Source organism: Astatotilapia calliptera, chromosome 16, assembly GCF_900246225.1.
Source record: "Astatotilapia calliptera chromosome 16, fAstCal1.2, whole genome shotgun sequence".
Classification (NCBI taxonomy): Eukaryota; Metazoa; Chordata; class Actinopteri; order Cichliformes; family Cichlidae; genus Astatotilapia; species Astatotilapia calliptera.
In genome coordinates this window covers 14,785,072-14,810,105 of record NC_039317.1, presented here as the reverse complement: position 1 = coordinate 14,810,105, position 25,034 = coordinate 14,785,072, and the positions used below count along the sequence as shown (strand labels likewise).

The following is a 25,034-nucleotide window of genomic DNA, read 5'->3' as shown; positions in this document are numbered from 1 at the left end:
ATTTTTTTCAACAGCAGATCTTCATTTTAGCTTTGTTGTTTTTTTTTAGATAAATAGTGATGTGATGTAATATGGCACGCTTTGTGGTTGATCTGAGGTTGTATCTAGAGAGAGAGAGAGAATCTTACGAATGTATATATAAAATTAAAAAATAAGGAAAAGCATTATAGCACTTTCAGAGGGTCAAAGAAAGGGAAAGCGTTCTCTGAAATAAGGTGTGTTTTGTATAAAAGGGCCTTTCAGTTTAGTCTGATATTTACTTTGGCACCTCTTTTTTTTTTTTTTCCAGTGACCGGTTTGTGTTACCTTTCAGAGACATTTTGGATGTCTGTGTCAGCCTCGGGTCATAACACACAGACTGTCAAATCAAGTGTGAGAAGGGGTGAGGAGGGAGCAAAGACAAGTGCGGAGGGCAAGAGTGAAGGACCGACAAGAGGAAATTGTGTTTCAGTCCAAAGTTCAGTGTATTTTTCAGATCTTATGATGCTCCTGCTCCTAATTTCCTTTGGCATATACAGTATGAGAGGATTACCTCTTTGACTTTATCTTTTCCCAGTTATGCTCTGATGCAGAGATGCTCATTTCAAGGTTCTGTGAGCAAATGCAAGTTTTGTGTCAAGTTTTTTTTGAAATCTTTGTGTCTGAATTGGAGTCCCTGTGCCAGTCATATCCCAAACCTTTGCTGTTCTTTAACTGGGCAGGATCAAACAGATGCCAGATGAAGGTTTCGTGGCTGTGAAGTTCTTCATTCTGTCAGAAACATAATTTCAGCCCTTCATCTTTTTCCACTTTTCTGTTTTTCCTCCCTTGTTCCAGTGTGTCAGAGTTACAGTGGTCCACAGAGCAAAATATAACACAAAGGCTCTAAAATAGGTTTCAAACATAAGGCCCAAGGGCCTGAATCAAGTCGAATCCGGCCCACTGGACTTGTGAGGGAGTGCATAGATTTACATTTTTTGTGCATTTTGTGCATTTTCATAGGTTTTAGAGCTTTTCCTATTGTAATTAACTAACAAATTAACAATTAAATGACAGATTGCACGATTAATAAATCTGCAGTTCACACAAAACACTTTCATAATTACAGGACAGTCTGTGCAACAACTATGTAAACATTTTCTGCAGGATTCTCTCCTTCTCAGACCTTCATATCTCACAGTCTTACTGCCTTTACTGTGAACATTTTATGTGCAGAGTTTAAAACTGTAACTGTTTCACATTGTTCTCAGAGACGAGGTGCTTTCAGACAAAACTATTTTGAAGCTCAGGTACAGAAAGAACTTCACAAGCATCTTTATTTGGTTTTGTTTTCCTTCCTGTGATTAAGACAGACTCCTGTGCAATCATTTCTATAGACAAGCCTCAATTGAGAGTGGAGGCATTTCTCTTTCACTGAGGTTCACAGCGTCCAGCTATTCACCCGGCCGGTCGAGATCAGAAGGAACAACTTCTTGCTCTTTTTTTTTTTTTTTTTTTGTTGGTCTGATCAGCAAGGAGCTGAATTGTGTCTGTGTCTGAAGAGCACACAGCTGCAGCAGTGCTTGTTTTATAAAGCCATTTCTGTAAGAGCTTGAGTGAAGAAAATACAAAAAACCCTTTCTGAACATATTCATACTCACGCTTTTCCTCCGTTTTAATAATTTTTTGACCTTCCGTATCTCGCCTCTTTCTGTCTTTTGTTTACTCGAGTCTTATCCGTTCTTTTCAAACCTCACGGCGAAAGCTGCACAGTCATCAGCCAGCTTCTGGTTTCCTGCATTCCAGCTCTACCCTTGAGAGACGCGAAGGCTGTTTGTTGTTCCAAACCAAACACAGTCCCACACACGTTCATTATATGACAAACCGAAGCCAAGTCAAATTTGAATTTCTAAATGAGTCTTCTAAAAGTGTTTGTTTGTTTTCATTCTGGTGACAAACACAGTGACAACTGCCACGAGTTACTTATCTGAGACTTTTTAATTTCTATTAATCACACTCTTCTCCTTACACGTGAAAGCTTGAATGCATAGGAGATGAACTGCTCCATTGTAAACACTTATTCTAACTGCTGTGATGACTATCACCGGCTTCTATTAGTAAATAAGTGTTAATCATTAGCTGCACACTGTGCTGCCATTCAGGGTTACTGCAGACCAGCAGTATGAATGCAGACCTCTGTGAACAGGCTGGCAGGTCACCTCCCACTGCAAACAAGCTTTGACGTCATTTTACTTTCATACATGCAGTTTTCTGGGCTGCACATCCTTACAATACACAGTTTACATGCACTCATGGTCATGGATGTCATGGCAATTTTAGACTTTAAATGATGTCTGTGAGCTGTTTTCAAGCTTTTTCCAAGGACTAGAAAGAAAAAAGAATTTGGTGCATAAGTTTTGGATTTTCTATAATTCACACGCTCCCTTGTGTAAATCTAAAATTCTCCTTCTTACATTTGCACTGAGTTCTTCGGACTTTCCTGTTTTTCGAGTTTTGATCAATGAGTCCTTTTTATGCTGGCAAAGACAAACTACCAGTTGTAGTCAGTCATGACCACAAACAAAAAGTTAATAGGCCTTGGACCTGGAGAACCCTCAGCACCATTTATTAAAAGATTTGAGCTCACATATACACAAGCCTTGACCCTGTGTTCAGTTAGAAAATTATACCACATAACATGCTCACTCAGTTCTTATTTCTTAAAGTCATTAAAGATGTCTGCTGTACAATCATTCCACCCTGGAAAATGAACCGTTCAAAGAAGTAATTAAAAGCCCCCAAACTACCATGACTTTCATGCCAGTGATGAGTTGACACAAGCATCTGACCACAACTGTAAATCTGCTGTGTGGAGCACGGAGGCAGCAGCAGAAACAGTAATGTGCATGTTCAGTCAGCCGCGTGACAAACAAACACAAAAGCTAGAAAACCTGTATTACAACCACTCCAGGTAATTCACACAACAACAGATGAACTAAAGCCCCTGAGGTAGGCGAATAACAACAGTGACTCTAGCAGCTGAAGGTTTTTAAAGACTCCATATTTTTATTCTTGGACTTTACAGAGAAGCTTTGCGGGATCCAGACTACAAATCCATCATATTTGCCTTATACTGAGGCTTGGCACAGCCAACTTTAGCTTTAGGTAACCGTCTCCTGATTGGCTACTTTTTTCAATCTGAAGTTTTGAATAACAGGTGAGCGGGGCTTCTGTACTCAGACTTCTGTATACCATGTTCTCAATGAACCCAAAAAACTCATTAATATCAAAGCTGAATGTTTTTGGAAGTAGTTTTTAGTTTGTTTTTAGTTTTAGCTATTTTAGGGGGATATCTGTGTGTGCAGGTGACTATTACTGTGCATAATTATTAGGCAACTTAACAAAAAACAAATATTTACCCATTTCAATTATTGATTTTTACCAGTGACACCAATATAACATCTCCACATTCACAAATATACATTTCTGACATTCAAAAACAAAACAAAAACAAATCAGCGACCAATATAGCCACCTTTCTTTGCAAGGACACTCAAAAGCCTGCCATCCATGGATTCTGTCAGTGTTTGATCTGTTCACCATCAACATTGCGTGCAGCAGCAACCACAGCCTCCCAGACACTGTTCAGAGAGGTGTACTGTTTTCCCTCCTTGTAAATCTCACATTTGATGATGGACCACAGGTTCTCAATGGGGTTCAGATCAGGTGAACAAGGAGGCCATGTCATTAGTTTTTCTTCTTTTATACCCTTTCTTGCCAGCCACGCTGTGGAGTACTTGGACGCGTGTGATGGAGCATTGTCCTGCATGAAAATCATGTTTTTCTTGAAGGATGCAGACTTCTTCCTGTACCACTGCTTGAAGAAGGTGTCTTCCAGAAACTGGCAGTAGGACTGGGAGTTGAGCTTGACTCCATCCTCAACCCGAAAAGGCCCCACAAGCTCATCTTTAATGATACCAGCCCAAACCAGTACTCCACCTCCACCTTGCTGGCGTCTGAGTCGGACTGGAGCTCTCTGCCCTTTACCAATCCAGCCACGGGCCCATCCATCTGGCCCATCAAGACTCACTCTCATTTCATCAGTCCATAAAACCTTAGAAAAATCCGTCTTGAGATGTTTCTTGGCCCAGTCTTGACGTTTCAGCTTGTGTGTCTTGTTCAGTGGTGGTCGTCTTTCAGCCTTTCTTACCTTGGCCATGTCTCTGAGTATTGCACACCTTGTGCTTTTGGGCACTCCAGTGATGTTGCAGCTCTGAAATATGGCCAAACTGGTGGCAAGTGGCATCTTGGCAGCTGCACACTTGACTTTTCTCAGTTCATGGGCAGTTATTTTGCTCCTTGGTTTTTCCACACGCTTCTTGCGACCCTGTTGACTATTTTGAATGAAACGCTTGATTGTTCGATGATCACGCTTCAGAAGCTTTGCAATTTTGAGACTGCTGCATCCCTCTGCAAGATATCTCATTATTTTTGACTTTTCTGAGCCTGTCAAGTCCTTCTTTTGACCCATTTTGCCAAAGGAAAGGACGTTGCCTAATAATTATGCACACCTGATATAGGGTGTTGATGTCATTAGACCACACCCCTTCTCATTACAGAGATGCGCATCACCTAATATGCTTCATTGGTAGTAGGCTTTCGAGCCTATACAGCTTGGAGTAAGACAACATGCATGAAGAGGATGATGTGGACAAAATACTCATTTGCCTAATAATTCTGCACTCCCTGTAGAATTAAATAGAATTCATTAACATGCAAATATGTTTCACATCAAAAAGGTTTTATAGAGTAAGATACCGCTTGGCTGAAAGGTGCCAGTATACGTGTAAACTGATTTGATGTAATGTGGCTGTATTGAAAGTCTCCACTTTCAGCTGGTGAATTTAAAATATGGAAGAGGGAAGATAATTCAAGCTGCAGCCACTCAGTCATTTCACCTTCTCTTCACCTGAATGTTGCTTTTTATACATTCTTGAGACTCACAGCGTCACTCTGTCCTTCAGGTAGTTGCAAAAGATTAGAAGGTTTACACAAGAGCAAAGAGATTCTCACTGCTGGTCACAGACTTGTTGCCGAAATAAAACTCAAGCAGCTCTCTCCACTTTCTGGGTTCCTGCTCAGGTATTTTAGTGCATTTTTGAAGGGAAATTGCTGCTAGAAATATGCATTAAAAATGCAGAAAGATTTAAAGCTGCACAGTTTGAATCCCTTTAGAAAGTGTAGCAACATTTCTTGTTAAATAAAAACATATCGGTGCAGCTGAAGTTAACCAACTTCACTTTGCAAAGGCTCAAAATCTGGAATGTTTTTTTCCACAGAATAAACCCACATGACAAACTGCATTCCCACAAACCCCGCTGCTCACACACTGAGCTGGAGATGGAAAAGTATCTGGTACACACATGAAAATTCACTTAAGGGGGAGAAAAAAACCCTCCCAGGCGCAGTCGTGTTTCTGAAGGCAAGGAGGTGAAACCATTCCACAGGCCAGTTTCCACTTGGAAAGTCGGGGTTTCCGCCCATTCTTATGGTTGTGCAAATGCTTTTGCACAGTTGCTGCCTTTAAGGAGATCTGGAAAGAGTGAGTGGGTACAACATGGCATCCCAGCATTTCTATTTGAGGGTAATGGGGTTGGCTGTACTGCTGACATTATTAGCTCTTAGAGGTAAGCAAAATCTTTTGTTTTTCTTTGGCTTCTTCTAAGTTTACATCTTTTACTGACTCGAGTGTTTCCAATACCATTAGGTCTTATTTCTGCAGCTGCTTTTTTTTCTTTTTAACTGCACTGGCACTAGTTAAAAAGATGCATTTCTTTACATTTGTTAAGAAAAAAAGGATCATTTTACTATATTCCACAAACTTAAAGTGCAATTGATCCCTTCTGAAATGCATTTTAGAAACCTGCAAAGTCGTCTTTGTTTTCAGTTCATTCTATTTTGTAAGAAGGTTCCACATAGACAGGATTTAAAGTCACTTTAAATGAAAAATCCATCTGAGCAAACTCACATGTGCTTCACATCTGCTTCAATAATCTTCTGTTGAAAAGCCTACAAACACATGCCTCATAAAGAGCTTTTCTTTAAATAAAACAAGAGTGAAACAATCCCTGCATCTTTGAATCTGAAAAGGATCTGTTTTAAAATTAAAGTTTGTTTAAGTCTGAAGAATAAGACAAAGTTAACTAATACGCAGTGATCTAACAAGATATCCAACACTTAAATGGCCCTAACTATGATATGAAACAGTAATGTGAAGGTAAATAGCTGAGGAAAACACTATTAAAGTCATTCTGAAAAAAAGGGAATGTGCTTCTGCTTATTTATGGTTTTCCTCAAACTTCATGGTCTGAAGCACCAGCCTGCAAACCATGTGGTTTCTACAGCAAACGATGTTTCCGGACATGCATCACGCATAGTTTTAGGACTGATGGGTTTTAGCATCCTGCTGTACCGCCACCATGCCCTGGTATCGCACAATCAGACTTTAAAAACTGATCAACGTATTCAACAGATAGCTTTGCTTACAGAGGCTCATGCAAGCAGCTCTGTGAGGTTGCTAGGTACAGTGCAATGCTAATTTTTTCATGCTAAAATACACTTCATTCACAGATCACACGGTTGCTGCAGATTTGTCAGGTGTGCATCCATGACAGGAATCGCCTGTTCCGGCACACCCCAAAGGTGCTCTGTTGGATTAAGGTCTGGTGACTGTGGAGGTCATTTGAGTACAGTGAACTCATTGCCATGTTCAAGAAACCAGTTCGAGATGATTTGTGTGTTATTCCATAGCCATCATAAGATGGTAAACTGTGGTCACACACATGGACATTGTCAGCAAGGCATATTTTAATCAGACCACCCCAGTGTCACAGCAGAAATAGAGACTCGTGAGACCAGGAAACATTTTTTCAGTCTTCCACTGTCTAGTCTTGATGAGCCTGTACAAACTGTAGCCTCAGTTTCCTGTTCTTAGCTGACAGGAGTGGTATTTGAAGTAAGCTTTTACTGCTGTACACCATCTGCTTCAAGGTTCAACAGCATTCAGAGACGCTCTCAGTCATGCCTTTGTTGTAATTGGTTATTTTAGTTACCATTATATTCCTACCAAGTTGAAGCAGTTTGCCCATTCCTCTCTGAGAATGAATCACAGTTTATCATGTTAGCATGATAACATCTGCAAGGCAAAAAGGTTAAACCAAGGATGAAGTTGCTGTCAGGACTCTTGTAGGTACTCAAACAACCAAAGCTGGATTTTGATCATTTGATTAGTTGCTGGAACTACAGAGTAGGTCAGTAAATGAGCCAGTAGGATAAATCATCTAGGGACCTTGAACGTCAGCAGATTGATGCACTATTAAAGATGTCAGGAAGTGGACACATTTCTAATGATGATGGTTAGAGAAAAGAATAATTACACCACTGCAGAGCTGTGGAAATAATGACTAATAATGACTATAGTACATTATGAAGGCCAAGCTGCTGCAGTACTGAGAACATTCTGAATAAATCTACTTCTCTCCAACTTTATCTCGAATTATGCCACTGAAATGCCTGTACGGCTGTATTTCTGTGCATCTTCCGGTGTTGAGCTCAGTTTTCTGTTTAAATGTTCCGAAACAAACAAAAGACTAAGTTACAGAAACATCACCCAAATGCACGGGGCTCAATACAGTGCAGTAAAACGTCATCTGACTAGATTGGTTTGGTGAACTCTTGGACACGAGTGCTCCAAACATTGGGTCAACAGTGTGCCAGAAGAGATCTAGGAAGTGACCGCAGCACATTTATTTACATGCAAATTTGCCAGAAGCTGCTTTCTTTGGATGCGAGTTGGCAACTTGCCGGCTGAGTAAGCACAAGTGAAGGGTGTAAAACTACTGATGCCAACCAGAAAAACTGCTGCACTGCAAACAACATAAAGAAATGCGGACAGATGCTCACCAGCCACTTTGTCAGGCACGCATGTTCAACTGCTTGCTAACTCAAATATCTAATCAGCCAATCACATTGCAGCAACTCAGTATATTTAGACAAGTAGATGCAGACAAGACGATCTGCTGAAGTTCAAACTGTGCATCACAATGAGGAAGAAAGTGATGTGAGTGACTTTGAATGCAGAGCAGTTGTTAGTGACTGATAGTCTGGTCTAAGTGTTACTGCTGATCGGCATCTGTACGATTTACAGAGAATGAACAAAGAAAAGATACATTATCTAGTTACCAGCAGTTCTCTGCATGAAAATGTCTCGTTGAGGTCAGCAGCCAGAGAATGGCCAGACTGCTTCAAGCTGCTAGGAAAGCAACAGCAACAAGTAACCACTTAAAATAACCATGCTCTTCTGTATGTTTGAGTTCACTGCACTCAAATGGTCTCTACACTCACCAGATCTCAATTTAATAGAGAATCTTTGGGATGTGGTGGAGCGGGATCATGGCTATGTAGCTGGCAAATTTGCAGCAACTGTGTCATTCGGTCATGTCAAAAAATTAGGAATGTTTTTGAATCTGTGTCATTAAGAATGAAGGCTGTTATGAAGGCAAAGTTTGGTGTAGCTAACAAATCATCCAGTGAGTGTGTATAAATGAATAGTATTTATAATTTTGTGAAGATGGCATCAGAAAGAAACAGACACCTTAAGCTGACTGTGTGGCTGTTTTAAAGATTAATTATATCTGAGTTAGTTGTTTTTATTATTTATCACCAGTCTAACATACCTGCCACGAAGAAAAGCATTTGTACTGCAGCTCATTATGTCTCTGTTGACTCTCCTTTACAGTATCCAGCGACGGCCACTTACACAAGATCTTGAAGCGAGATGGTAACATCCTTAAACACGTACCTAACATTGTCTTTGTGCGGCTGATAGAAAACTCAACAACATTAAGTATTTTTCAAAATACCATGCCTTTCTTACCCCCCACCCCCTGTTGTGCCTCCATCCAGTGGCAGGAACTGGTACTGCAGCATCACGGTCCTCAGTTGCAGTTCCTTCTTCCAAAGCCAAAGAGTTCCTGGCAAAACTGAGCAGAACCAAGAGGAACCTTTGGGATCGCAGCAGACCGGACGTACAGCAGTGGATCATGCAGTTTATGTACATGGGATATGATGAGCAGGTGAGTTATGTTTCTTCTGAGAGAGGTCAACTTTAAGACTAACTTTATGTTATAGTAAAATACCATTACAACTATTCAGTAATGTCGGATTAGGCGAGTAAAACCAAGAGGAACACTTAAAAATAACTATGAGAGTAACACAAACACATACACAGAGAGTACAAAAAGTTGAGACCTTTCATTCATCTCATTTGTTTTTAAGACAAACATTTTCGGTTAAACACTGGTCTGATGGCTGAACGATGCTTGAAACATTCCTCAAAAGGCCAAATCATGAACAGATAAGTACAGGTGCAGGGCTGAACACGCGACAACATGAATTTCCTCTCTCTCACGCACAAGCAGAAACCCACTTACAGCGCCAGATTCAGCTTTCTTCCAGGTCAGCGGCTCTCGTGTAGAACTCACCGGGGACCCTAAGGAGCGAAGGGAACGCAGAAAAAGGAGAGCCGAGTGCACAAAGTAGCTCCCCGCTGCCATTTCTGACAGCTGACAGCATGTGTTTCACCCCGCTACAGCAGTATTTCTCCAACAGCGCCATGTTGACACCTTGTGCTAATGCCATTTGCTGTTGCTTCCTTTAAAAGGCCAAAGCTGTCATAGCATCGGCCTTTTCAGCGTTTGCCTTTCATGCAGGTCTGTTTGCCACAGCTATGCCTGCTGACAGTCTTGGTGGTCATCTTATCAGCACCCTGTGCGTCTGCTGGCTTCAGACTTCTATTGAGTTTATTAACAAGTGACATCCGTGGTGTTTTTGTCTCACCAGAGGCTGGAGGCCGACATGGCGTACTGGAGGGACCACGCGCGTGCCAACGACCCCGGCCGTCAGCACCACTATGATGAAAACGCTCCCATTGCCCCGCGAGATCCTTCTTCTTACAGACACGGCGCTAATGTTAACTACGACTACTATTAACCACAGACACGCACACATCTGGGTGCAAATCAGTCCCATCAGAGTGTGGTACATTAAGCAGCATTCATTCCCAGGAGACATACCCTCACTCCAACTTTAAATTAGGTGTACTAAAAGGAATCATTTGCATTATGAGCAGATTTATGCACTCACTGCATTGAGAATACAAGCACCAAAGGTTTTGGATCTTTCAGTTAGTCGCCTTCTATCTCTTTAGTCTCACACCTGTTCAAGTACTTCACAGGTATTCTGTCTTTTGTGTAGTGTAGCCCCTTGAAAATCATCCTTTGACCCCCTTCTTTATATATTTCTCATGATAATTTTCTCTCTTTCTACATACTAATTCTAAAATAATTTTTATTCATAGACATCCACCTGCCCGACAACTACAGCTGGTTTCCTCTCTGCCTTTACCTGTAAATAAAGACGTAGCTCTGTACTTCTTTGGCTCTGCCATGTTTTTTTTCTTAAATCTGACTCAACAGTAGGTGAGTGTCTTTAACCATCAACATGAAACGCAAAGTATTGGAAATATTTTATTAAAATAGCATCTTCACCCGAAATAATTAATCAACAAACACGGAAGATGTTGTGAAAAGCAAATCTGTAACAGTCTTTCTAGGTTTATCCCAGCCCTGCGGTGCGCTGCATGGACAGCCAACAGGGTGCCGGCACGCCACTGATCGAAGGACAAAACATCCAGTGAAAAAAACCAAATTCAGATAGCTTGTTTCTACAGACAAAACACAAAGTAAACACAAAGCACAGATGCACAGTGCAAGCTGTTTGCAGAATTCTCATGTCGGCGATTTAAATAGCAAAAGCATAAATTCACAAAAGAAAGTAGATTGAGGCAAGTTTCTTGCCTTCAGTTTGTTGCCTCTGATTCTGGCTCGTCTGTCACACAAGCTGCAGTAAGGTGGCCTTACTGACACTAAAATCGTAGGTCCAGTGCAGGCCAACAGTCTGTAAAATACGTTTTAAGAGTAGGATGTCTCTGCTTGTCAAAAAAAAAAAAAGACTCCATTTCCCAGAGTGCAGCAATCAGCAGTGTATTTCACAAAGCTGCACTTTAAGGAGTCTTAAGATCTTTGTGTTGAGGTGGAACAGTAAGGCTCAGTTGTGTCTGGGTCTTCCTTTCTTCATGCGGGCAGCTTTAGGTTTGGGGATGTACTGGTTGTTAGCCTGGTGCTCCAGCTCTCTGCTGAAGTACTGAATTGTTTTGTTTAAGCCTTCCTCCAGGGGCACCTGTCAACACAAGACAACACATCAAACGCTGACATACTACCAGGAGGAACAGGAGGTATTCGACACCTCGGAGTCGAATACCTTCCCTTAACCGATCATTTAGCATCTCACATCACTGACAGTCCGGCTAATACAGCCCCCTGTCATATATATTCACAGCCTGCACTTCTCTTTCCGAGTTAAGGTGTTGAATTCATAGGAATAATTGTAAATATTATGAAGTCACGGTGTGACTGGCCTTTGATGTTTTGGATGAATTCATTTATTTTTCCCTCAGGAGGTTAAAGAGGTAACAGTGAGATTGATACTGGATGATATTGAATGTAGCTATCATCTATAAGCTCTTTTTTTCCTGTTTCAAACTGTGCTGCCTTTAACTTTAATATTCCCTCCCTTCACCCCCAACCGGTTGCGACAGATGGCCGCCTCTCCCTGAGCCCAATTCTGCTGGAGGTTTCTTCCCGTTAAAGAGTTTTTCCTTCCCATTGTTACCTAGGTATGTGCTCATAGGGGGTTTTCTCTGATTTTTATGTATTATTGTGGGTCTTTACCTTACAATATCAAATACCTGGAGGTAGCTGTTGTTGTGTTTTGGCGATATATAAATAAAACTGAATTGAACTGAACATGCTAACTGAGACCTGTTAACTCTAGAGTCTGAAATGTGCCAAACTGATGGGAGGAATAGCTGCTTGGCTAAGCTCATCACTGATTTTTTCCCCGTGGCATAACTCCCCAAACTTCTGCTTTTATAAAGATTAGCAGCATCCAGCTGGTATTTACCCTGCTAATTCCTATCGACACAGTACTTTGTTTTCACAGGACTGCAAAGAGTTTCTTTTACACTTAATCGCAAGTCTATGTATAACAGTCTCATGTGTAAATAAACTTTAAATTATGTAACATTTTTAACACTCAGCTCAGTCACTATTAAAAACTTCAGGACATCAAGTATACTGATGGTGGAAGACAGCATGTGTGCACTACAAATATCTCAGAATAATCTCGGCGTGCGTCACACGTACCACCGGTTCCCAGCCAAGCATCATCTTGGCTTTGCGGATGTCGGGTCTTCTCCTCTGTGGGTCATCCTGGGCCTCAGGAAGAAACTGGATCTGGCTTTGGCTCACTGCGTGTGTGTACATGGTAGTGTTTTAAAGGACAGCAGGGAGGAGGATGTTATTATTCTTCACAGAGCCAACTGAAGGGACTGTTTTACTTTTAGGGAACTACATTCAGTGCCAGGTTTGGCCCTGGCTGTTTACTATGAAAGTAAGTCAGAGACTGCAATATGATGTCACACTATAGTGACTGGTAATGTAAGACACTATACCAGTAAAACATACCAACCAAACAAACAAACATGCATCTCTTTGCAGAGACCACAAAGACAAAAAAAGAAATTCCACCTTAAATAACCCTTGACACCCCCGAGGTTACGCCTGGTTTTGATAGTGCTGGACCAATCACAACTATTCATTCAATACAGAGTGTGTTTCACATGATGACAAACATTTCACACTGTGGTCTGTTTTTCCATCACTCAGAGATTTGGTGGCTGCAACTGAGTTTACACTTTTCCAATATCATCAAAAAACTAAAATGAAACTTCTAGACTTATTTGTTTACCACTGCAAAACAATGAAACACCTCCTTCTTGGTGTTTCTGCAGTGCAGGACTTAGATTTAAATTTAAAGTGTGTACTTAAGGAGTCATCCCTCCTCCTATGTGAGAACTCGATAACACAAGCGTCTTTTTCACTCTGCTGGGCACCACAATTTACAAAATTTAATTTAAAATCCATAAACAGTTTACTGAGGTAATAAAGCAGACATCAACACTCCTTTTCACATTTTTTTAATATATCTATTTTCAACATATAGATAGATTTTTTTGGTGCCAACAAAGGAAATGCCCCCTGTTGGTCACAGGAAAGAGTGCAGGTTTAGGGCACTTCCACCTCACTATTCAGACCCCAAAGGTTCATCTTTTATCATACACTCTGTGGGCATAAGATGCTGCCAGACTTCCCAAGACACACTTTTAAACAAACCTTCCTTGCACGTATACACACGTTTAAAAAAAGAAAAGAAATCAGCAGGTATAACTCTCATGACTTATCGTTGTCTTAGAACTGCTCTGCAGACTGGAGCCTCTACTACCACAAATAAGTAACACTGAATGTTTCTCCCACTGAAAAACGCTACGTCCAGATGAACACTGAGTAACACTGATCAACACATGATATACACAACACTGTATCATCTGACATATTGTCACTTCTTTTGGTTATTTTGTCACATGAGGTCACTTTTTGCAGCCCATTTAAAGCTTGTGAACCTTCACCTGTCACCAATCCACTGGAATACACCTTACATCCATCAACTTATCACATTCTTGGATTCTGGTTATGACCGAGCAATCTTTCATGGTTCCCTGCCTCAGGCATGTTCTCATTAGCATACTTCATGCTGAGGCCCGCTGACATCCCCATTGCAGCTGACGCTATTTTGGTTGCATTTATGGTTAGCTGTGATTTGCTCCAAACAAGAAAGTGATCCTGCTTTTAAATGTCCTGCCGACTTCCTCCCTGTGAGGGCGACCTTATACCACCAGGATAAAACGATGACGAGGCATGAGCTGGTACAGGCCGCACAAGACTTACCAACAAGACTTTTAATGAGGCGAGCAAACTCCAATATAGTGTGCTCTTCTGGGTTTCCCTGAAAAACAAATTAATCCATTACATCAGAGTCAGCAAGTGTCAGACACACAGAATCAATTTGCCTTTCAATTTATGAAACGCAGCCACATATTATGAACTCACCAGATTGACTGGACTGCTGATGTTGCTGTTCATCAGCAAGACAAGGCCATTCACCAGATCACTGGAAAACACAGACAGGAGCACGCTCTATTTTTAATATGAAGGACACTTTATGAACATGCACAGATTTCTTTAATCAGAACACCGTGTATACGCCACGTGGCATCTATGCAAGTGTATCAGCATACCCTGACTGACACTTGTTTCACTCTCACTCTCACTCTCCCTAACACACACACACACACACACACACACACACACACACACACACACACACACACACACACACACACACACACACACACACACAGAGATAAGACTGTCCAACTCTGGAAAAGTTAATTTAGAATTTAGCAGGTTAACAATCTGATATCAAAAATAAACACAGGGACAGTTAAGGGAACTTAATTGTGATTTTTGTTTCTATTACATTTAATAATATGTTATATTTAATTAACTCTGATGGAGCAGCTGTGTGATGGCCGTATTCAGGATGTACCCTGCCTCTTAAACAGCTGAGCTGGATAAGCAGTTAAGAAAATCTACGATGAAATAGACAAAGCAGCATGTTTGAACCTCACCCCAGATCTCAACTTATTCTAACGAGATACACAAAGTTTATTTGTCCACTTCCCGAACTGAGGCACAATTCATACCAACAGCCAAAGAGGAGTCCTAGACCTGCGCCGGCAGAAACTTGATGTGAACTTCTTCACACCAATGAATCTTTTAGTGCTGCTCCCCAAATTGTTCATTATTTATTACATTATTTATAAATAATTCTGCAAATTTTCTTTATAACTTCAACCATATTTATTACGGCTTTTCACCCAATGTTTCTTCCTTTGAAAAAATCTAAAACTTGAGTTCATTCCTTTTCTCATCATATTACTTTATTTATTGACACAGTTACCGTTTACATAAACACTTTATGGTACATTTGCTGTTAATTTCCAAGGATTTACTTTCACTTAGAAATCCAACTATTTGTTTTCCTTTTGATCGCTCACAAAGAAACTTCAATGCAAAATTGAATGCATGAATGAATGCTGTTTGTAAATTCTGTAAAAACTTTTAATAAAACATTTTAGAACTGAAATCATGAAATTCTCCAGTGTGCATCTTTAATTGCTTGGTGTGAAAGTTTAGATCTGATTAGCTTTAGGTGTTAGTTATGAAATACATTTTTTTCTGGTGGGTCAACTTCAAGAAAAGCTACCCAAAGACTGTTTACACAACACGAAAGTCATACAGGGCATCAGGTAAATGCTACGATCAGATACGAGAGCTTCAAATGCTCTGTGCCTCTGATCCCTGTTGCTCAGTCTGACGAAATGAAACCAGTAAATACTCTTTGAACTTACACCACGCTTCTTTACTTTATATTAAAATCTACAAAAGTGTAAAACTCTACCCACAAACATATCTTTCATACAGTTTAATGCCACCATGAACAAAAGCCTCACTCTGGTTTACATTGGCATATGTGTGTGTACAGAGACTGCTTAATATTTCATATTAAAAGTTATTTGTCATTATTAGTATTTTTTTGTTATAGTATTTGAAACAGGTGACACACAATACTGTGCAAAAGTCTTGAGCCACACCTCATTTCATTTATAAAGAAATGTTCAGTAAAGAATAACCAAATATAAATGGAAATAGAGTAGATAAGGTAAAAAAACAAAAAAAACAAAACAGGGTTTTTACATTACTAACAAGTCATAATATTTGGTATTAACTAATTAATTTAACATAGTCTAAACTCTCTTTGATGGCTTTCTTTAATTTCTTTATGTAGTCTTCAGGAATAGTTCTCCAGGCAGCTTCAAGGACATTCAAAGCTCTTCTTTGAATGTTGGCTGCCTTTTGCTCTGTTCTCCGCTTCAATAATGTCGAGGTTGGATCTTTGGGGAGGCTAATCCACGACTGACAGCCTTGGGCTACCCTGGCGAGATTTGAAAACGGGGTTTTCGTCTGAAAATGCTTTTACTGCATTATCAGTGTGTTTCGAGTCATGCTGAAAAATGAAGGTGTTGCCAATCAGCAGCTTTTTAGGTGGTATGAATGGTGTCTCAAAATCTGACTGTACTTCTCAGACTTCAAACACCACTGGCTGAAATGAGTCTCCACTGTGTTTTACAGATGGCTGTACACACTCACTGTTGACCTCTTCCAAACATACACAAGATTTACAGTGGCAACGATCGTGTGTCAGGCCTCTGCTAGACTTTTTCTGGTCTCTTAAAAACTTGACTTTCAGATACTGTTCGTTTGTTGTAGATAGTTTACTTTAGGCCTGCCACTTGACATATTTCGACAAGCAGTGTATTCGTAATATATTTGAGGAAACTGAATAAGTTTTCAGCTAAAAGCTCTTGTAAAAATACTATTTTATGAATGTCAAACTATGTTATCTTTATTATTATTTTTCGTAGACTCAACTAAAGAAATGCAAATTATGTGACCATAACAAAGTGCTTCAATATGCAATTTAAAATTATTTTTCTGCTAAGACACAGGATCATCCTTTGAATCAGGTGCCTTGTTATACATGATTGATTCATAGGTCAGTGCTGAGCGTCTTACTAAATAAAGCTGAAAATACAAGAACTGGACTGAAAACGAGTGAAAAAGCAACAAATGTCTAAAAAAAAAAACTTTGTATGATCTTCAGAAAGCCTTGAGAGTTATTGCTCAAGATTACTTCAAAAAATGGAAGGAAAGTTTGGCTCTTTGGAGCGAAAATAAAAATAAAAGGGGGTGTGGCTTAAGAGTTGTTTAAGATAATGAGACAATGGAGATCGATGAGAAAAATTGTGCATTTCAGGGATGAATATAATGGGTTTAATTTAGTAAACTTACCTTACATACTGAAAGGCTCTTGTCTGGGAGCCGGTACCGTAAACCTAGAAGAAGAAATAAAATAAACAGGCTATCCTTGAGTGATGAGCAAGCTGACATTGTAAAATGTCAAAGTCAAGGCCAAGGTTAGCATGTGTTACCCTGTGTAAATACCCTCAGAAGCAGAGTCCCCTTTGGACCTCTGGATGCATGTTATTCCCCTGCTCCCATTCCTTACATTTCTCTCTACTGCATCCATATTTGGTTTCAATGTAATGCTTTTAAACCACTTTTACGATATAAAGTCATACGATATAAATGTCAAAGAAATTATGTTAAATAGGTCAGGATCTAGATTTGAAATAATAAAACCCCATCCTTTAATTTTCAGTTAAAGAAAATTATATGTAATATGAATATTAAACCATCTTCCATGTGGGACTAATCCAATGTGCTTTAAAATGATCCCGATGTGCCTCGATACTTGCAGCACATACAAATGAGGTGAAAGCCGAGCAAGTAAAAAACTTAAAATGCATACAGTGAGAGGTTCTCCTTGAAGAGCCTGAAGGATGAAGTTACTGACAACCCGTCCGTCGTTCATGTGCATACGGGAGCCGAACGTGTTGAAGATTCTTGCCACTCTCACCTCTACACCCTCCTGTAAGCAAAGGAGAACCGAGAACTTGTTAACTCTGAGGTGTCTGAATACTTTTTAAGGATCTCAATACTCAATCCTCACATACATAATCACCTCCACTTGTCAAAAATCAGTAAATAATCGAGGCCAAGTAGAGGATAGATACTCTGCTTGATCCCAGAGTGAGAAAGTTCTTCCTTATTTTAAATCCATGGACCTTCTTAAGTCACTCTCATGCACCACCACAAACTACTTCAGATGCTACGTGGAATCGTCTTTGGTCGTGTAATATGAATAAAAACATGAAAATTATGGAAATTGCTCTCTTGAAAATGTGGAACATGAAATTCAACAGGCACATCCTGCAAATATATTCAGTGTGGTGAGGATCAAGGACACAATGAGGACAACATGATGAAGAGGTCTCGAAAGGGCTGTGCGTGTGTGCTCATGTAACCCCGTCCCGTAAATAATGGTAAACTTCTACACACTCAGCAGGGTTACTTTTCCTCCACTACTCTCAGTCCATGCACCTCACCGAAGATGTTGGTGAAAACAGTCTAAGAGGAAATTAGTACACTTACGACAATAGACAATAAATAAGAACCATGAACAGAGTTGACAGGACTCTCAGGAATATGCCATTTTTAAGAAACGGTAGCCCTGGATATCTGTGATTCTATGTTCTGATCATGAGCCAGACTGACTAAATTTAAATTACTTGCAGCTACATTACCTGTGGGATACCTTTAGGAACACCACCCATAATATAACTTCTTGGATAAAAAGAAGAAAAAAATAAATATGAATAAATAAATATGAATCAAAGCACAGGATGCAATTCTAAAAACATAATAATTAGAGATTTATAAATATGTACCAATACGTGCCGAATTGCAGATGAAACACTGAATACTTGCCCCGTAGGATAAATCATTAGTGCCAGGATGAGGCTGTTCCACCATTAAACAGAGTGAAAAATGACTCCAGTGTACAGACGAAGAAGACTGACAAGTTCAGACAAAATACCTGGAACCTCTAAACTCTGACGTTGAAAAACCTGCAAATTAGCATTAAGCTAATGCGGTCTTAGACACACTGTGACTGCATAACTGCAAATATTGAAAGATCACTTAACCAGTGAACACAAAAGTCTTAATGTAAGCATTGGTATGCATGTAAGCTACAACTATATACATATACATCTATATAATCACCCTCTTCTATATAAATAAAAGAGTGTGATCAAAAAGTTCTGGGAATGGGGCCTATAAAAATGAAAAACACCTGATTTTAATTTGCCTAATCTCTCCAGATGAAAGAAAACATCAACTTGGGTTTCAAACTGACCTACATTTAGTAATGGATCATGACTGGTGTTAAGAGCTGGATCTCCAAGCTAAATCAAAGACACTTGAAAAGGTCAGAGTGTTCAAACCTAAAGGCGGTTCAAGCCCAGTGTCAAGCTGTTAATGCAGAGTTTTGTTTGGCCCCCTGAGGTGTCAGAGTAAGAAAATTCACAGAACTGTGCTGAGTGCCAGTGAGCCTGGAGACTATTTTCGGCACACCAACATAATTTTCTCTCTCAACCTGGACTGATCCAGATGAGACTCCATGCAAATTTGCCCACTTCATGAAAAAAGAAAATTTGATTAAGGGATTGCCATTTTTACACACCACAGGAGACCCAGCTTCAGGGGACATAGCTACATTTTTAGAGTGAACATAAAAAATATTTAAAAAAAAAAAAAAAAATCAGACGCACTGAAAAGAGCCTGAGGTGCATGACAACATGATGCTAAACAGGAAACCCGCCAAATCTAAATTCGGCACAGTTTTCCATGTTTAAAAGGTCCATTTCCAGAACCTTTTAATCCCCCACTCCTCATGTTTCATTCATATTTCATGCTGAACATTTTCTACAGGTTGTACACACTGCTTAGCCAGTCATACAAAACTGGCAGGTTTCTACCTTCAAAAATATTTCAAGTGAAGCTCCAGCTGAATAATTTTATTCACTTTCATATGTTGAAGCATAAATCTGATAATATTGGGGAGGGGGACATATTGCACTCCATCATTTCTAACAGTCTCCAACTTTTCAGCATGATTTCAGATACTAATGAAGAAACAGGAAGTTGTGCTCCACTACAGGCTGTACAGTAGTATACAGTACTGTGCAAAAGTCTTGAGTCACACCTCATTTCTTTATATTTTGCTTCCAGGAAGTCAGAGTTTTGTTTCATTTTTTTTTTTTTAATTGGTCTTGAGGTTTTGCAAAGTTTTTCTTTGGACACTGGCTGCTTTTTCACTCAATTTCAGTCCAGTTCTTGCACCTGACCATTTTCAGAGGAATTTCGTCTGTTAACCCTTAACCAAGGCATGAAGCAGTGTTGTCTATACACAACAGAGTACTCAGCAAAGAAAAAAATCAAATTGTATGTTTAGCCACTTTGTTACTAACAGCATGTTGCCTAAACCACACAAGGTGTTTCCTAAAAAACTATTAGCTGAAAACTTATCTCAACATGGTGTGCAGTGTGCCCTTAAAAATTTGATGAAACTGGACAAATTGAGGACAAAAGAAGAAGTGACACGCCCCAAATATAGCTGCAACGGATTAAAAGAAATTCATGTCCTAATAAACTGGGGAAAAATTTGCATCTGTCCCTTCAGTTAATCTGTAAAGCTGTAAAGACACCAAGGATAACTGAGAGAAAATGCTGAGATTACACAAGAACTGGACTAAAAATCTGTGTTTCTGTGACAAATCCAGATTTTTAGGTTTTTATTCAAATCACTGTCAATATGTACCAGAGGTCGTGAGGAGCGAGGTACAACAGTGACACTTCCTTAGACTTCCAACAGTGAGTATCTAACATGGTGGAGACTCTGTCATTCTGCAATTCATCCAGTGGAGTTTAAGTTTTTATCACACCTGATGGAAGTATGAACGCAGGAAAGTTTGGATTTTAATCCAATATCATCTGGAAAGCTTCTGATTGGCTGGGGTTGTTTTTTTAAGCATCACAACGATCCCAAACACCCTGCTGCTGGAGTAAAAACATAGTTGGATAGAAAAATCAGCCAGTGGAGCACTATCATAGTCTGACCTCCCCAGAACCCAGACTCCAACATTACAGAAGTAGTGTGGGATCATTTTGGCAGAGAACTGAACCAAAGCCAGAGAACTGAACCAAAGCCAGCCAACATCCAAAAAAAGAGTGTTGAATATCCTTAAAAAAAACTATTCTTCTAGAACATTCGAACTATTCCTGAAGACTACTTAAAGAAATTATCAGAAAATCTGCCTAAGAGAGTGTGTTAAAGAATAAATGTGGTCACACCAAATATTGACTTCCAAGTTTGTACAACTGTAAAAACTCTGTTTTTGCCCCATTTATTTCCATGTATGGCTGCACGTTTCAATAAACTATTTCCCAATTTTCCTGACAAAAAACAAAGAAATGAGAAGTAGTTCAAGACTTGCACAGTACTGTCTTTATGTAAAACACATCAGGCACTTCCCATAAGGAAGTGGCTGTCTGTGCTTAATTTAAGAAACGTGTACTCCCTGCTGTTGAAAATCTGTGATGACACTTTAGCTTCTTTTTCTCCTCACAGGTATTACAATGTAACACAGTTATGCATATGATCATTAATATAACAACCAAGTAAAGAGACATTTTAAGCATAATTTCATATTGTCCAATCAAATAACTTGATTGGAAAAAACTGTTCTGTAATTTTTGTACACACGCACCCTTTAATATTTTATGGCGACAGGCAGGTAAGACATGCCTTTTCATCTGCTGCATAACCCACATTCATCACTTTTTAAATGTTAATGAGTTTTGATTACATGACCGGGCAATAGATGTTATGTGCGATATTCTCGTCCCGCAGCATAAACAGCTGACATTTGATTCTGAAAGCCAGCCGTTTCCAAGAATTCTCTCAGTAAGTGCGAAAAAAAAAAAATGAGGCTCTGAGGGGGGCGCGGGTGACGAGGCAGATAAATAAATAACACCTGCCTGAAGGAAAGGCAAGAGAAGTCAATCATATCTGATCATCAAAGGCTGTTGTCAATCAAGTCAATACCAATCCGTCTTAACATAACTGAAATCATGAAGAGCTTTGCTGAATTTTTCATCATAAAACACAAGTCTCAACACAAGGTCGACATGCCTGATGGGAAGCTATCGCCTTAAAAACAGCCTCATAGCAAGACATGAAAAAAATATATTGCTAGAAACCTGTTTATCTTAGAAACCCTTTCACCACTTGCATGGATAGTTATTTCTAGTCCTCTCATCCAGAAAGTATTAAGTGTCTGTTTAAGTAGAAACATTCAATTATTGTACAGATTTTCATTTGTATTTAAATGTTTTTTAGACAATTGTAGGGTTTATTTTATAATAATTATCAAGAATAGATAATGTTATTGCACAGTAAATGTTAAATGATGAGGATACCTGCTTCATGTAGGCATAACACATAGTTTCCGCTACACGCTTCCCTTCATCGTAGCACGCTCGAGGACCGATCGGGTTCACGTGACCCCAGTAATCCTCATTTTGGGGGTGTACCTCTGGATCTGAAACAAAATTATTTCAGGAACAGATCAAGCAGTTTTCACATAATTTCAGCTCAGCTTTCTCCACACAGAAAAAATTGCTTGTTCACTGGTGCACACACAGACACGTCCATGTCTGCCTAGAAGATACAGCTGCATTTTACCACTTAGATGATAAGATGAAACATTTGCAATAAATAATTAAGGCCTGTAAGAACAGGCTGAATGACATACCTTCATTAGCATTCAGGGTAAAGCTCTCATTTGCCATTTCTGAATCTCACAGTAAACATGGTACAATACTTCAGCCTCACAATAAGCACAAATTTTAAGAAATCATTTGGATTTTTTAAACCTCTTCATCAATTATGACTCTCAAAATCTGATTAACTGTAGTTGCCGTGTGTGAATGAATATAACAGCGCACACATACACATAAGCTACCACCCAGGTTTGTTCAATCTTGAGCTCTTGCTGTGATTGAAACCCAAACTGCGTTTTAGTGAAAGATGCAGGATGGATCATAGGAATGAGCAGTAAATAACATCAGGTGTGCGAAAGGCTCACAATGGCAGTGGAAAACAAAACCGGCTTCAGAAATCTTTCTTACCTCCATAAACCTCAGAGGTAGAAGCCAGCAGGAGTCTTGCGCCCACACGCTTGGCCAGGCCTAGGACACAAACAAAACAACAGTGTTATGGTAGGTTGAGCAGGTAACACTCTGAACCTCTGGGCAACCACTTTAGATCGTGAGGTGGCTGCACAAGTGATCTGGTGGGAGGCAACCTGTCTTCAAACAATGACAATACAACTGGAGAGTGTCTGGAATCATTCTCATAGAGCAGTACATTGGTCCTTTTTGTTGTATTGGTATCCACGTATCATTTAATTTTCTGAGTTTGGGGATGACAAAGTTTCTTAGCCTTTTTAAAAATAATAATAATAGAATAGATTTCCATAACAATAACAAAGATGACTCTTGACTTGTTCAACAATGGTTTCTATTATATAAATGTTTCATGGTGGCTCCTTCAAAAATGACAGGACTATTAAGGATATACCTGCTATTCTGACTCAGTACTTATTATCTGACCAGCAGGAAAATGAAAAGGAAAAGTTATTTGGTTCTCTCAGAGCTGTACCACTGATGGAGTTTCAAAATGCATTTTACATCTGAAAGCTTAATCACTATTGTTAGCACACAAAAAAAGCCTCACCAGACTTCTCATGAAGGATCGAATAGGTCGCAGAATCATATATCCTTAAGTAATGAACCTAAGTTTGAATATTCTGACAGCACCCAGACAAAATAATATGACAGGCATTTTTTTCTGGAGCAGCTGGATAAAAAGCTGACAATTTAATGAGTGAGACTAATGGATCCTATTTCTTTCCCTTTACTTCTTCAGTCTGACTTGACAACAAAGACATTTTTTATACAGGTTTAACTGAAGACTGAAGAATATTTTACAATATTTTATTGTTAAACGGATGGAGAAATAAAAGAAAAAAAGGCTGCATCAATTCTGATTTACAGGCGATGCAATTAGTGAATCTTTTTAACCCTATCCTTGAGTTATCCTTGAGTACTGAGTTTACTTACCAAGCATGTTAAGTGTGCCAATGGTGTTGGTCTTCAGTGTTTTGATGGGATTGTACATGTAGTTAGGAGGAGAGGCTGGAGATGCCAGGTGATAGATCTGGTCCACTGTGAAGAGCAGGGGAAACAATAATCAATAAATCAATCTTGTTTTCATAAAATCTGTATATGAGGATTTTTTCCTTACTTTTAAAGCCTTTATTGATAATCAATTTAGGAAGCTTAGGCTTTAAAAGAGCAGGAGAGGAGACTAAACTCAAAAAGCAAAAAACTCCTACATCACTTTGTCCTTGAGTTATCGCATTCACAAACTTGGGTGTCTGTGGGTGACTACAATAGCCCTTTAACCTTTTACGGCTGAGAGGTAAAAAGCTGTAATAATGCAGCAGATTCAAGCTGAAGGGCTTAAGAGTAACAGATATATGTGCTATATCATATTAGAACAATGGACTACAAACAACTATCTATACTTTGGGAGCTGCAGGTAAGTCTGAACTCCAAATACAACAAGTTTTAGCTCTGAAGAAATGCTTGGTTTAAAACAGTACTACTGCAAACCAGAACAGTTGTTCTTTGAGGCTTTCAAGGTTGAGTTGCAAATCTATATGTGTCAAACATTTTAAATGGAAGAAAACTGATTTTTAAAAGCGTTTAGAACAATATAAATAACATACGTAATCAGAAATTAGTAGGTCATGTTATTTGAGTTATTTCTATTATTTTTACCCCAAACTGCAAACGGCCAATGGGTAAACCAATATGTGGGATACTTCCATATTCACTGAGTCCCCCATGGCTTTCCCGGGAATCTTTGATTATACAAAGGCTTTGAGAATAAACCCCAGAGTCAGAGTCCTAAAAGCTGCACATTGGTTTTAAATGGAAACTCCTGGCACAGAACTGTAGCAACCTTTTCCTCCTTTGGATCCATCATTTGTGTGGAGAGAACACCTTGTTCTCCATATCCTTTCTTTAACTACACTAATTCAAATGTGTCAAATTAAAACTTTTCATAAAATGACAATGATCCTCAAAGTTATTTAATAAGCAATAAAAAAAAAAACTTGAAATGCATTATGTGTACTTAGTCTGATCTTTGTGGTTATCCTTGTAAGTAGTCCTTACTGCCCTATAAGTCTTGAACAGGTACTTATCTGTCTCGTTCCCAGTCTCTAGCACTCCACAGCATTTTCCTGTTTTGTAGGCCACTCAAATCATTTCTTTTCAAGGCAAAGCCTATCAGCCACTGAAAGCGTGACCTCCTCTTCCATGCCTTACTTTCAAAGCTTA

At 39.4% G+C, this 25,034-nt stretch overlaps 2 protein-coding genes across 2 annotated transcripts in view; one reads left to right on the top strand and one right to left on the bottom strand.

Annotated features, from left to right (window-relative positions):
* Positions 1 to 5,180: 5,180 nt before the first annotated feature.
* Positions 5,181 to 10,447, top strand: ecrg4a (ECRG4 augurin precursor a). Its single transcript, XM_026144179.1, has 4 exons — positions 5,181 to 5,645; positions 8,756 to 8,797; positions 8,923 to 9,092; positions 9,859 to 10,447. The coding sequence occupies exons 1-4, from the start codon at positions 5,576 to 5,578 to the stop codon at positions 10,006 to 10,008; spliced, it is 432 nt and encodes a 143-aa protein (XP_025999964.1). The 5' UTR covers positions 5,181 to 5,575; the 3' UTR covers positions 10,009 to 10,447.
* Positions 10,448 to 10,531: 84 nt separating this feature from the next.
* Positions 10,532 to 25,034, bottom strand: part of uxs1 (UDP-glucuronate decarboxylase 1) — a 35,543-nt gene continuing 21,040 nt past the window's right edge. Inside the window, exons 7-15 of the mRNA XM_026144178.1 lie at positions 23,748 to 23,852; positions 22,755 to 22,814; positions 22,044 to 22,165; positions 17,470 to 17,589; positions 16,950 to 16,993; positions 14,085 to 14,145; positions 13,923 to 13,980; positions 12,282 to 12,385; positions 10,532 to 11,256 (exon numbers count right to left, since the gene is read on the bottom strand). Of these exons, the coding sequence (XP_025999963.1) occupies positions 11,125 to 11,256; positions 12,282 to 12,385; positions 13,923 to 13,980; positions 14,085 to 14,145; positions 16,950 to 16,993; positions 17,470 to 17,589; positions 22,044 to 22,165; positions 22,755 to 22,814; positions 23,748 to 23,852 (806 nt within the window). The 3' untranslated portion in view covers positions 10,532 to 11,124. The remainder of the gene's footprint in view (positions 11,257 to 12,281; positions 12,386 to 13,922; positions 13,981 to 14,084; positions 14,146 to 16,949; positions 16,994 to 17,469; positions 17,590 to 22,043; positions 22,166 to 22,754; positions 22,815 to 23,747; positions 23,853 to 25,034) is intronic.

Coding starts and splice junctions, on each gene's coding strand:
- ecrg4a (XM_026144179.1), top strand. CDS start 5,576: ATGGCATCCCAGCATTTCTATTTGAGGGTAATGGGGTTGGCTGTACTG. Junction 5,646..8,755: donor GACATTATTAGCTCTTAGAG/GTAAGCAAAATC, acceptor TCTCCTTTACAG/TATCCAGCGACGGCCACTTA. Junction 8,798..8,922: donor CAAGATCTTGAAGCGAGATG/GTAACATCCTTA, acceptor GCCTCCATCCAG/TGGCAGGAACTGGTACTGCA.